The sequence below is a fragment of the Acanthochromis polyacanthus genome, chromosome 13 (genome assembly GCF_021347895.1).
Source record: "Acanthochromis polyacanthus isolate Apoly-LR-REF ecotype Palm Island chromosome 13, KAUST_Apoly_ChrSc, whole genome shotgun sequence".
NCBI classification, from domain to species: domain Eukaryota; kingdom Metazoa; phylum Chordata; class Actinopteri; family Pomacentridae; genus Acanthochromis; species Acanthochromis polyacanthus.
The window spans coordinates 25,965,535-25,979,319 of record NC_067125.1 but is presented as its reverse complement, the minus strand read 5'-3'; the positions used below and the strand labels follow the sequence as shown (position 1 = coordinate 25,979,319).

At 39.1% G+C, this 13,785-nt stretch overlaps 1 protein-coding gene across 1 annotated transcript in view; it reads left to right on the top strand.

Annotated features, from left to right (window-relative positions):
- Positions 1–13,785, top strand: part of tyw1 (tRNA-yW synthesizing protein 1 homolog (S. cerevisiae)) — a 68,143-nt gene that overhangs the window by 42,675 nt on the left and 11,683 nt on the right. Inside the window, 1 exon segment of the mRNA XM_022204164.2 lies at positions 9,627–9,794. Within this exon segment, the coding sequence (XP_022059856.2) occupies positions 9,627–9,794 (168 nt within the window).

Here is a 13,785-nt window from a genome sequence, read left to right as displayed (position 1 = left end):
TCAAGGTGTCTAAACCACTTTTTAAACTGCAATCTTTTACTTTCTTGCTTGGGAACAGCAGGATGCAGCCAGGTTTGCTGAGTTATCACTGTATACAAGCATGTGGACCATACAAATCAGGTAGGATGTAGGTTCAGAAATACAGAGGATTGTGCAGACAGCAGGTTTACAGAGCTTGAAAATAGCCCTGAAGTACATCCAGTTACGAATTGAAATGAATGGGGAGTCAGTCAGACAGCTGCCAAAACCCAGTCATCTTTGGAGCCCTGTAGCTCCAGTACACTTGAGTAGAAATTTAATTCAAGGTTTAAATGTGTCTCAAGTCTTGACATGGTATTCCTCTAAATCTGTGTTTTGATATCTTTTATGGTTTTCACGCAATCACAGTTTTTTTTAGGGCTGGCCCGAATAGTGGTTTCTGGCCTCCGAATATTCGGGCCCTATTAAAGACGAATATCCGAATATTCGTTCCGCCCTGTAACGTCCAACGTGGGTGGGGTGGGGTGAGGTGAGGTGAGGCGAGGCCTTTGTGGTCTTGGGCGGCCGTACGATGGGACGCTTGGCACTGGGTTCCTGAGGCTGCTGCTCACCTCTCGTGACGTTAACAGGTTTGCTGGTGGCGGCGGCTGAGGCGTCTCTGGTTCCGGTTTTCACCCCGACAGAGTCCGTAGCAGTCTTATCAGATGCTGGTTTGTTCTTCAGGCAGCGCTTTACGCCTCGCTCGGCTTTGCCACCGCTGCGTCTGGACTCTGTGCTGTGTGCCAGTGAAGATGGAGGCTGAGGTGAGGATAGTTTGGGTTTCTCGCTTTGTCTCCAGTTAAACTGAAGAATTCCCAAACAGCGGAGGTCTTCAGCATCTTGTCTTGTGTTTATGCAAGAAGTGAAGCGTGACGTCAGAGTCGGCAGCCACCCGGCCATTCGGGTGGTGTTTACAAACACGAATGGAGGAGCTGAAATGAGCCGAAGAACACAGCGGGATGAGCCGAAGTGGGCCGAAGGCGCAGGGAAGAGACGAGCTCTGAATATTTTCGTCTGGGGGGAGGAGGGGGTGATCACATAGGCATATGTGTATATGTTTTAGACATATGTGTATTTGTTTATGTGATCACACGAGGAGATGAGCCGATATGTGCCGATGTGATTCTTGTGTTCCAGCAAGGCAATGACCTAAACCCATATTAAAAAATGGTTAAAAAAAAAGACTAAAGCAGGCTAGAATTAAAATTCTCTTAACTTTGAGAACCCTTGGACTATGCTGAAGAAACAAGTCTATGCCAGAAAGCCAGCAAATTTGAAGAAATTCTGTCAAAAGTAGTGGTCAAACATAGTTGTAGAAGCTTGCCAGATGCTAGTTTCCCTCTGTCCTTTCATTTCTTTTGTGCTGTAATCTGCTCTTGCACTCATTTTTTTTCATGCACCGTAAATATCAAAGCAATTTTTTGCCATCTGTGCAAAAATTCAGCCAGCTGTGTGACAATTACAGGATCCCCATCTCTATCTGTTCACTCTCTTTCCTCTACATTAGGCTAAATTTGATTTGCATGCTGTGTTTTATTGGTACTTAGGTGATCAGCAACTTGCTTCAAACAAGTATGTCATGATTGAGTTGATGATGGGCTGCTAATGGGTGAAAAACACTCACTTTTCAATCCAAGCTGTCCACTGAGATTACCATTTTTATTTGAAGATTTCTCATAGGAGTGCGTATTGATCCACCACTACATGGCCTTTCGTTATGTCAGAGAGCACAACACTAACAAGACAGCAGGGAGCACTGGAGTGGTCAGGTAGTCAGAGTTACTCATCAGATGTGGCATTGTGACTGCACACAGGCTTTACACAGGAAGTGGCTCACATTTTGTACACTGTGCACTGCGTTCTTTTATCGTACAGAAAAAGAAGAAAATAATAAAAGCAAAAGATCAATTCTTGACGTTTTTCCTCGTGTTCTGGAAGGGATGAATAGTGCAGCCAATAAAAGACACACTCAGTTCTCTCTGAATGTTACCAACAAACATAACCTTTAACCCTGAGGAATTTTAATGGAAGTTTTACTATATTCAGGCACGCTATAGATGGACCCTCACATACACACAGTCTCTGTTGTGCTTCATTTTCATATTGGAGACCCACATTTGTTCAATATCCAGGTCAACAGAAGGTAATCATTTATTTCTCTGTCTTGATCATTTCTATTCCTGTGTAAAAATTGTTTCATTTATCCAAAGCCTGACCTTCAGAACAACGAAGATCAAAGTAAAATCCCCCCTCACCTGAATCCTAACAATTCATTGTTTTATCTGTCTCTCTGGCACAGGTAAAGGGTGTCTGTCGCTGTGAACTCTCTCTCGCTGTCTAATCTCTGTCTTGTCTTTTGTCCATTAATTATCTGCTTATCTTTCTGCCACCCACTTCCCCTCTTCCTTCCCTCCTATAAACAATTTATTATTTAACAGATAAACCTTTCTGGCTGCAGAGTTTTGGGCAAGTTATCGACTGCAACATCATGAGCCTTGTAATTAGTGCATCCCAGGATGGATGGGTGACAGTAAGCTAGAGGTGGTTGCTCTCTCATATCAGCAGTTTTCAAATTAGCCATCGCTACTGAGTGATGTGGGACCAAGGTGTTAGCACTGTAGTCCTCCAGAATAGTTGTCGTAGTTACAATACTGCTGATCTTTATTTATTTTAGATTCATAGACAGTATACTCTAGTGCCAGGAAAACAAACACCTTAAACAATACACTAAGCATATAACTGAGGTACAGTTCTAATAAAAAGAAAATCTCAGCTAATTAAGAATTTAAACTTAGATTATTCGAGGTATTTAGCTCTGGATCTGTAGTACGTCTTTAGTGTGTAACCACTAGAGATAGATGACTTTGTGACTTATAAGCAAGAGATTAAAAACAGTGCAGTATTTAATGTAAAAGTGGGAAAATTGGATTTTAATTAGGTTTTAAAAGCATTTAAAAATATCGTAATCATCACATTAGTGTATCAGAACCATTTTTTTCCCCGCAGTTGAGTTTTTGTTGTTTCTGTAAAACCAAGTGCATGACATATTAAAGGAAAACGAGCATTAAGTGTCATGGTCTGGTGTTGGGTCCATAAATTCCATATGAAGTGCCTTAAATATTCATTCTCTCTCATGGCCAGCAGGGGCAGACTCCACTGGTTACACAAAGATGTCTGATTGTATAGAAGTCTATGAGAAATTTATTGTACGTCTACTTTGATTTGTTTGCACAGTAAACATTTCTTTAATGAATTTGTGGTCTCAATCACTAGACTCAAGTCTCCTTTTATACAGCACGATGTTCATTTAACAAATGGTGGTCTTATTTAGAGTAAAATAAACAATACATCAGGGTCTGCTATAGGGCATGGGTATCTTGTGATTAACAAGGCACTGTCACGCATAGTGTCCTTAAGTTCTTAGTTGTATCCACCCTGTGCTCATCGCGCACGGTGTCAAAAAACCATGATGACTTATTATACTGGACAATCTGGTGGTATTTTGTAATTGCAATTTTTCTGACAGACATTTGATTTGTTTTGCAATATGAATTTTGCTTCGGTTCGATGTTCTCTGTGCAGTAGACATAAAACATGAGATGGAGCATTACCACATGGGACAGAATCATAAGTGTGATTGTCACACAAGGAGGAAGGCAAGAATTTGTGAAACTGTGCCCAAACTGTTTAAACACTTCATCAGACACTGCATGAATTATATCCTAATTTGTGATTTGCTAATTGCATTGTTTCAAATTGCGAATTTAATTCGGGATTCATTCATTGTTCAGCTCTATTTCTCACCTATGAGACAGTGTCTGCATTTATAGTGTTTTACTCTTCATTTAATCCATTTTTTTTCTTTAATCTGTCTCCCATCTGTATGTGTATAAAAATTGTTGGGCGTGTGTTTCATTAAGATGAGCTACACATGATGTACTGCATAGATATGTGCGTGTCCACCATCGCCAGCAGCAAGACCTTTGTTATTGACCCATTAATTATTAGTTCATCATCCTTTGTGGTGCAACACATTCTACCCATGCAATTTACCATCTACTGTCCAATTGTTGTCCAATGTGTCATTGATCACCTCCGTCCTGCATCAATACCACTTACCTGCCACTGCTCCCTCGCTTTGCCCAGGGAGGAAATGGATTACTGAAAGAGAGAGGCACGGAAAGGCATAAATGTACAGAGATAAATTTGGTGAAACTCACACAGGTCTGTGTTGCGCACAGTGAACCGGGCCTTGGCGATCAACATTTATGATTTCCATTAAAGGCATAAGACATAGATTATTTGAACAGGCAAAGGGCTCTCATTCTTTTGCCCCATCCCTCCCACACAATCATCGCTTCCTCAGTTGATACAGTACATTCGTTCCCTCCATATATCTCGGAGATCTTTTCCCATCTCTTCCTCTTGCTCCCTCCTCCTGCCTGGGCCATTGCTTGTGATTTATACTGAAGCCTAGATAGTTGATCTTTATTCAACGGGCCTCCAGGCAAGGCTGATAACGCCAAGGTCTCTCATCAATTTTGCCCAGCATTCCTGCCCCGCCATGCCCCCAGCCGCCCCCTTTTTCTCTCTCTCCAGACTCAAGCCCAACAGTTCACTTTCTGTTTGTGTTGGTTTTTCTTTGTGCAGCGAATTCACAAGCAGCCCAACAAGACATATGTGGTTAAATTACTGTAGGAATGGCTGCAGTACACAACTGGAGTCAGAGATCCCCTATGGCTCCAGAGTCGATGGGCTAGAATGAATGTGACTGGTGCTCCTGAAATTGGCCGGCCAATAGCAGAAAGAGATCCGGTTGTTATACTGCCTATTGTGTTGTCTGCCACTGTGGAAAGCTAGTAAATAACCTAAAAGGAGGAGTGAGCTCTCAGTTTCCTTCGACAAACCACTTTCTTTCATTCGTGTAATTTCCCATCACTGGATTTCAGCCTCTGGCCACAGCTATCAGATGTGGGTACAATGTTGATATGTGGCTCTTGTGAAATAGTGAATCTTCAGTAGGCAGAGTCATAGAGATTATTTGGCCAAGTCACAACAGCAATTGAGGAAGCCCTGGGGGGCTTTCCATTGCCTCTTAATGAACAATATGGAACATAAAAGACAACAATAATAAAAACATACATTCAGGTACTTGAGAGATATGCAGTGGCAGCTGAAGAGTGAAGCACTGAGTTTTAAACTGATGATTTCTTTTGTAAATTAGCAGCACTAAACGTGGAATAAAAATGCGTGGAAATTCATTGAACCTATTAAATTCAAATTACATTTTTAAATAATTGAACACTATGAAATAAATGTGTTCAGGGACTTCCTGCACACTGCTTTCATTTTTCAGTCTGCTCTTGGCAACTTGCACAGTTCTGTCTAGTTGAAATTTAGGTTGTGCACTTGACATACAACACTATTTCTGTTAAGTTATTCAAGTGTTTGTAGCAAATGCGACATAGATCTTTAGGTAATTCTCTCTTTCATTGGCTTTATTGGTTTGCACAGAAGCTGAAAGTAAATCGTTAGCATTGGAAGTATTCAGGTTTTAAAGTAGTTAGTTATCACAGGAAAATGATGTGGTATTTGAAGTGCTTATGGATTGAGATTAGCACAGCCTGGCTGGGTCAGTGGGCTTAAGCAGGTATGTTTATTTTTACAGTACAGGATCTTTTGTTAGCTGTTTTAGAGAGTCTACCTGAGCGACAAAGGTGAAATGTCTGTGTGCTTGAATGCCCTTTTTAACATGCTCATAAACATTGTCCATCTTAGACTTACAGACAGACCCATAACCACAGACACGAGTGGCTGCTCTTGTTTTTCCTCTATGAGATACCTGGGTGAGGATCAGACACTGTTCCTGGCCAGCAGATCAGAGAATTATGGTAGCACAGCTGCTGCCTTGGCTTCATTGGAGGTGGTCGGTGTGTAATTGTGTGTGGGAGAGGGTGAAATTGTGTGTGTCTATCTTTGTGAGGTCCATCACAGTTCTGGGAGTATTTTGGCGAGCACCTACAAAGGACTGTTGGATAGTTAAAACCTGGTTTTAGGATTAAGGTTAGAATGAGGTTTAGATCCATGTTTGGGCTGAGGTGAAACATTTATAGGCTTAGAGTAATATGTATACACAGTTGTGTGTATGAAGACATAAACATGGAAAGAAACGTCCAATTTTGACAGATTTTTAATTTCTTTATGTTTACACCAAAGGGACCAGGTGCAGTCTATAAGAATCCTTGCATATGACTTTGGCACCACAGTTGGAAAACATATGCAATGCTGTCTTGTCAACAAGCATACACCACATTACTGTTATGCAGGGCAGCCATGCGAAGTCGAAAGAACGTATAGTATAATTCAACACAGCAGAAAGCATTATACACGCATGAGCAAACACACACACACACACACACACACACACACACACACAGCTACTTAAGGGTAGTTCTTCAAAATGAAAAAGCAAGAAGGATTTCTTTTCCTGTTGTTGATTTGGTTTCATACATTTCATGAGTGTAAGAGTTCTCAGTAGCGTTGAATATTTGTAGGGAGAAACTTGCAACTCTGAAGTGAAAAACAATATCTTGGAAATGAGCCATTGCTGTAATGTTTCTGTAAATACCCTTTCTGCTTTCCTACTGTACTGTTAGTCAAAAATCCACTGTGTAACTGTCAGCTCACATTTTATTAATTACAATAGCAAACAATCCTAATATCTCCCCTGTTTCTTAATGCTTCACCAGGTTTTGAAGAAGCTGATTCTGTGTTGATGCTCACCCAAATGCTTACAAATTAAACCCACACAACTCCTCCATATTCTAATTCTGTTTAATCTGTGACCTCTACAATATTTTGGTGTGTAATTCCAGAGCTCAGCCAGTGAAAGCAAGTTATTAACACAAAGGTCAATCCGGTTTTAATGCCTTGGTCCATGGCGACAGCTTGACATTGAAATACAATGGTCTGTGAGCTATACAACAGCTTGACCAGAACGATTATTTAAGAACTGGAACTTAAATCCAAATACCCTTGAGTCTATGTTCATTCCCAGCTATAAAAACACAACTAATGATAAATGTAATTGCTGATGCAGGTCTTCAGTTTGGAGACTGCGGCAGATTCTCTCAGGTCGTACTCAAAGGACATCAAAGTCGTATTCACCTCATAGCTCCCTCATTTATTTCTGCTTTCAGCTGACCTCGTCAATAGTTTGTCTCGGCCACGGGGGGCTGTTGTTCCCCTCTCAGTGCCTCTCCCACCTCATCACTTCTAACCACAGCACAGATTTGCCGCTATTGATCAGAAAACACTCAGCCTTCAGCCTTCTGTTTTGATTGATTTTTGTGACCGGGGCCAGATGCTTTTTCAATTCCATTTCTCTCAAAGACCAAGTGGGGAAATTAGATGCCAGCCCCCAAGCTTACTAATAAACAACAGTTGTTAGTGTCTATCAAGGCTCTTTATCAATCATACATTATCAGAATTAGTAACATTAGCTAGATGGAGAAAGCCGAAGGTGTGAATAAATTAGACATTGAGGCTCACTGAATGAAATGTCATTGACCAGTTGTTCATTATTTGTCCTCATGCAGCTTAGGGAAGGAAACGGAGGTCCAGTTTTCTTTTGGTGGCTCAATTTTGTATAAAATTCAAATCTGCAGCCTATTTGATAGAGGCCACTTGGAGGATTTCTTGGTCTTGGTTTCTTTCTTTTGGTCTTGGAATTAAAATTCCATATCCCAACTTAGTGAAATGAGTGATTTTAGTGAACTTAAATGCTATCAGCAACACATTTTCTGACTTTAAATCATAGCTTAGGAACAGACGTGTGATCCAAGTGTCGAGTTGTACATTTATCCTATATCTGAATACAAAAAAACGCATATTTGATTGCTAATACATTTAAATGCTTTTAAAATTGTCACAGTTGCTGTTTATTAATACTGATAGTGTAGACTGGAAGTGTTTGGACAATTTCACTTTTTTTTTTCTTTTAGACTTTGTGATTCTTTACATTCAACTTAAAGTAAAAAAAAAATGGCTACTACGGTTTTGCATTTCTTTGAGTGAAGCTTTACACTGATGATGAAAGAACTGTGTGGGGATTACCAACCTTTAAACACACAGCAGCACAAGAATCAAAACAAAATCCCTATATTTAATAGTTTATCTGGAAACTGCAGCTTCTGACTTTAGTCTGGTCTTTACTAAGTAAAAAGCAGCTCAGTCAAATTAGGATCAGAATATTAACTCTTGAAATCAAGGATATTCCACTTCATCACCTTGACAAGCTCTTTTACCTTTTTATTTTATTGATTGTCCAGCTGAATGATGAAATGTTGTCCGGTAAGTTTAGATGCATTTGTCTTAATCTGTGAACACAAAATCCTTCGGCAAACCTCTTCATTCATCCTCTTGCTTTGTTCGGCAGTGAAATCATAAATGGACGTGAGTTTGCCACTTCCCTTGGCAGCCATACAGGCCATAACCGAAGACTGTGCTTTGGGTCTTGAACTTATCTTTTTTTCCTCCACACTTTCCTCTTTGCTTTCTTTGATCAAGGATGATTTTTGTGTCACTAGTTCCCACAGCTTTGTTAAAAAAAAACTGTACCTGTTACCTTCTGTTTTTCAGGCTTACCAGACGCTTGTTTTTTTTTTGGTAAATCTTCTGAGATTAGCGTCACAAAGTCTGTTCTTGATACATGAACGCCTTTATCCTGGATAGAGTTGCTGAAATGTTTTACAGTCTTCGATAAGATGTTATTCATCTTGCAAATGTTTTTTTTTTTGCTAATCTCTAACATGTGGCTCCTAAGTCTACAAGATTGTTTCTGTTTCTTTGTTTTTCTGTGTACACCTGCTTTTTAAAGAATGTTATTGTGAAAAAGCAACAATCTTTTACATGTAGAGATTTTTTTTTTTTGGAACCTCATTACCATCTCATTCACTTGCATAGTCGCTTCTTTTTATATTAAATTTACAGATAACTCTGCCAACTCTCAGCTATCAATCAGTCACTTTTTTGCATGAACTAACCACAAAAAAAACTCATGCACTTGCTGTTAGAAGTTCCATTCTCCTACACCGGGCTTCCAATATTAACATAAACCTGCTGAAATTAAAGCTGAGACTTTTATGTTGTATTCAATATTTCATTGCAGAATGAATGTGCTGCAACACAGCTTGGAGAATGAAGTGTGTAACAGTTTAAATACTCGTGACCTGGACTAAAAGTTGGAAGCTATCAATTCCCAATTAAGTATAGTGTCGTAAATGTACTAATAAATTTGCTGCAGCCATAGTTGCACATAATAAAAGTTAAGCTGCAAAAAACAGCCTGTTTGTAAAATATCCTGTGTGTGAAAAAATTTGTCACTTTTGCAATAATCCCATCCATGGGTTCAAAACTAATTATGTCAAGAATGTTAGTATTGTTATATCTGCCAAAAATCCAGCAGGTCAAACATTTGTGTGGAGACCCTTTTGTTGTGTATGTAGTGGGACTTTTTTTTTTTGCCTATTTCTTTCATGGTTGCTCTTTTCCATGGCTCAGTATATTGTCTGTCTTCGGTTTCTGATTGTGTACTTCGGTGTGTCCAGGGTGTGACGTACTGTGGGGAGAGCTCTGCCAGCAGTCTGACCATGGCAAACGTTCCCTGGCACCAGGAAGTGGTCGCCTTCGTCCAGCAGCTGGCTGACATGTTGCCTCAGTATGAGATTGCCTGCGAGCATGAGCACTCCAACTGTTTGCTCATTGCACACACCAAGGTAAGAACTCTGCTTCAAAGAGTCATGCATCATCGTACACAACATACTGTATCTGTAGTAAATCCTAAAAGAATGCATGCTTAAGTCACCACAAAGAAATGGAACCTTCATATAACATTTTTTGGCATTGTATGAACATGAATTGATGGAAGAGTCAATCTGCCATCTTAGCTAACTTAAACAGTTAAGACTGCAAGTAAAGTTGGACCATTAAAGGAACAGTGTGGTGGATTTCCGCTGGTTGCTCCTTTAATATAAAAGCAGCATTTGGTCGGTTTGTTCTGGACAATGCAACATGGCAGCCTCAACGGAAGAAAACCTGCTCTCAATGTTTTGTAGTTATAGATGACTGATTCATTGTGAATACCAGGGACGGCTGGTATAAATGGGCTAACAGGGCTAAGCCCTCACGGGCCAACACAAAAAGGATGAGAAAATTATTTTTCAAATAACTTACAACAGATTGTTTTAAGTTTAGGTGAAAACAAAGGTAGCAACAGCATCAATCAGTCAAAAGAAAAACATAGAATATCTCTAAATGGGCTTATTTTTTACAGCCCCAGCAGATACAGTCCGCGTTCATTCATTTCGTTCTTGTAAGTGATTGACAGGTGTCATGTCCCGCCCCCGTGATTTACTGATCATTTGGGCTAACTTCAGTCAGCCCACAGGCCTTTGACACAGCGAGAAAAGGTTAAGCTATGGCGGGCGTTAGCATGAACGAGGTGGATTATTTGCTTTCATGTCCATTTTCCTCAATGTCTTTGGAGGAAAAGCTTGAAGTTAAGAGACTGGGATCACATCGGCCGTCGATGTGAGCTTCTTTTCAAATAAGGTAGGCCCATGTTGACCTGTTAAAGGACTGTGACACCTTGTTTTTCCTGAGGTCATCTGTTGTACTGAAGGCGTGTTTTGCACTACATGTTGCCAAACAGTTGTAATAAGACAGTTGCAGCAGGCTATCTGTGGGCAGTCGTTGCAGTTGGAACACGTTTTGTAGTGGTGTGTGAGTGAGAGAGTGAGTGAGTGAGAGTGAGTGTTGATGTAGAGCACTAAAAAAGTATAGTGTACCTGTAATTGAAGTAACTGTGTGTATCATGGGTGATGTTGCTTTTGCAGCTGTGTTAACCATTTAATCGGTATTATGCATTTGTTAGCCCACCCAACAAATTTCACCACCAGCCGCCACTGGTGAATACCAATTAAATTTGTGCTGATACATTTCCATAAATCATACACATTGGTTAACTTAACAGATTAATCACCCAGAATTTTGAGTAATTGTTTTTTTTTTTTTTTAACTCAAGTGCCAAGAATTTGTTGGTTCCATCTTGTAAAATGTGAATATTTTCTTGTTATATGCAGTCATAATTGCTAATAAATCAAATCTTGATATTTGGACTGTTTCACAGACAACACCAGTAATTTGAAATTGTCATTCTGGACCTGAATGATGGGCAATTGCCATTATCAACACATTTACTAAAAACAGCAGTTAAACCAAGATGCTGCACAAATAAATGGCAAGTGGTAAAACACAATTAAATACATGAATCATTGAATTTATCAGTAATAAAAACGAGATTTGTTTACAAACCTCATGTTGAGTTAAATGGCTAAAGCATCTTGATGTAATTATTCTTGAAAAGAAACTTACAGTAATTACTTCCAAGGATTCTGATGACATCCAGAGACAAACTCTGATGCAATACTAATGCTTTGTTCTTGGAATTGTGCTTTTTAAATTAATCCTGTTTATTTTGGTTTTTGTACCTCCAAACAGATACGTTTACTCATTCAAATATGATAAGATCGTTAATGCAGAAGCAAGAAGTAGATTGTTTATTGATCGCAGGAGGATAAATTTATACAGGGTGACACAAAAGAAGGGAACTTTTTAACAATCCAATAAAACCAAGAGTGATGGAAGAAAAATATTTTATTCCTAGTAATTGAAACCTTAAAACATGCCATTTAAGAAACGATGATGGAATTTCCATTTTTTAGAAATTACTTCCTGTAGATGGCGTCCTCCTGTACGAATCCATTCTTGAAATCTGCTGTTGAGGTTCCTCATTGACCGCTGCAACATCTCAGCTGGGATACTGTGAATTTCGTCCTGAATTCTCTGTTTTAACTCATCCAGAGTTCTTGGTCGAGTCGTGTACACTTTACTCTTTGAGATAGCCCCAGGTAGATTTCAAGAATGCATTCGTACAGGAGGACGCCATCTACTGGAAGTATTTAAAAAAAAAAATTAAAATTCAATCATTGTTTCTTAAATGCCATGTTTTAAGGTTTCAATTACTATGAATAAACTATTTTTCTTCCATCATTCTTGGTTTTATTGGACTGTTAAAAAGTTCTTGTATTTTTGCGTCACCCTGTACTTTCTGTTTTAGCAAGCGAGTGAGTGGTCCCTTTTCCTTCTGCTTGTTAAAATGTATCAGTAGTTGCACAACTAAATCAAGAAATAGTTTTATCGTGGATTTTACGCTTTCATTTGCTCATGCATCCTAAAGGTGTTCATTGGGTGTAATACATTTAGGTGAATATTCATTAGGTGCAACTTACTGGCTACTGCTGTATTCTGCTGCATGTCTTAGCTATCAGCATTATTGTTGGCCCAAACAGTGGATACTGCAGCAACATCAATTTACACATAATAATGATGAATATGTACATGTTAATATTTCTTGCATCTGTTCTGATTCTGCACTCATTTTTTTTTTCTCCATTCTCTCTCAAATTAGCTTTCAATACAGCTCAGGAAGTCACTGCAGATTTCTATTTTTTTTTTTAATTGATGTTTTGATTTTGTTGTGTTTTATTATTTATTTAATATAGTCTGCCCTCTTTTCAAAATATGCAGCCATCTTAGTGGTTTTACTCTGGCAGAGGCTCACCACCCGATGAAGTTATCAGTCAGTGGTGGGTTCTGCCAAGGCAAATGTCCGTCAATAATTAATGAGTGATGATTAATTGCCGTCTTGGCTCTCTTTGACAGAGTAGAAATTGAAGAGAGCCGGCGAGGCATCCACACCTCCCTATCACTCAAACGCATATAAACTCTCTGCTGTGCTCAATGTATTATCACGGTTTATTTGAGTATCCAAAGTGACCTATTTCTCCTTTGTTTTTATTTACTAGAGTTTTATTCCCTTGTGGGTGTTTACAGATTGATTTACCTCCATCATAAATCAATGTCTGTAGAACCCTACTGGACCCTCCATGCCTGGGGAGAGAAAACAAAAGAAAAAAACTCAATTTACAAGTTTTTATCCATTCTAAAATGTGTATTTCATGTTTTTATGTAAGATGGGGCACAAGTTACCTGTCATGTAAACAAAAATGGGCAGGTTTTAAAGAAGTTACAATTTCAGAAACCGGTCGTATCTGATTTCTGTAATTGAGTTTTTCAAACAAATTCACTGGGTTTCATTCTATATTGTAAGGTCTTGATTTGGCGCAACATTTTAATATATCTAAATATTTGTGATGAACTCCTAAGAAACATTATAAAAGTCCCTTTTAGCCATGCCAGGACTCAGAGGATGGTGATGTCGGCCTGTCTGTTGGTTTATTTTGTTCATGCACCATTTTGGTCCAGATTAAAATATTTCTAATACCGCTTTGTGGATTGACATCAATGGAGGCAGAGTTGGTTTTTCCATTCACCACTTTGGTCCAGATGGAAATATATTGACAATTATCAGATGGATTGTCATGTTGTCCAGACATTGAATCCTGAAAGCTTTGCTAAATCTCCTGAGTTTTCCTCTTCTGCCACATTGAGATTTAGACTTGGGGTTTTCAACTGAAATGTCAAGACAAATTGCTCAGTTTGTTGCATATATGTCCTTCAGGATAAATTGTGATAACTTTCAGATTCACTCTACTTTTAATTATGTACCATCACCTGGTCAAAATTTCAGATCCGTCATGAATAAATAACTGCAAAACAAATTATACTACAGTCACTTTCACTTGT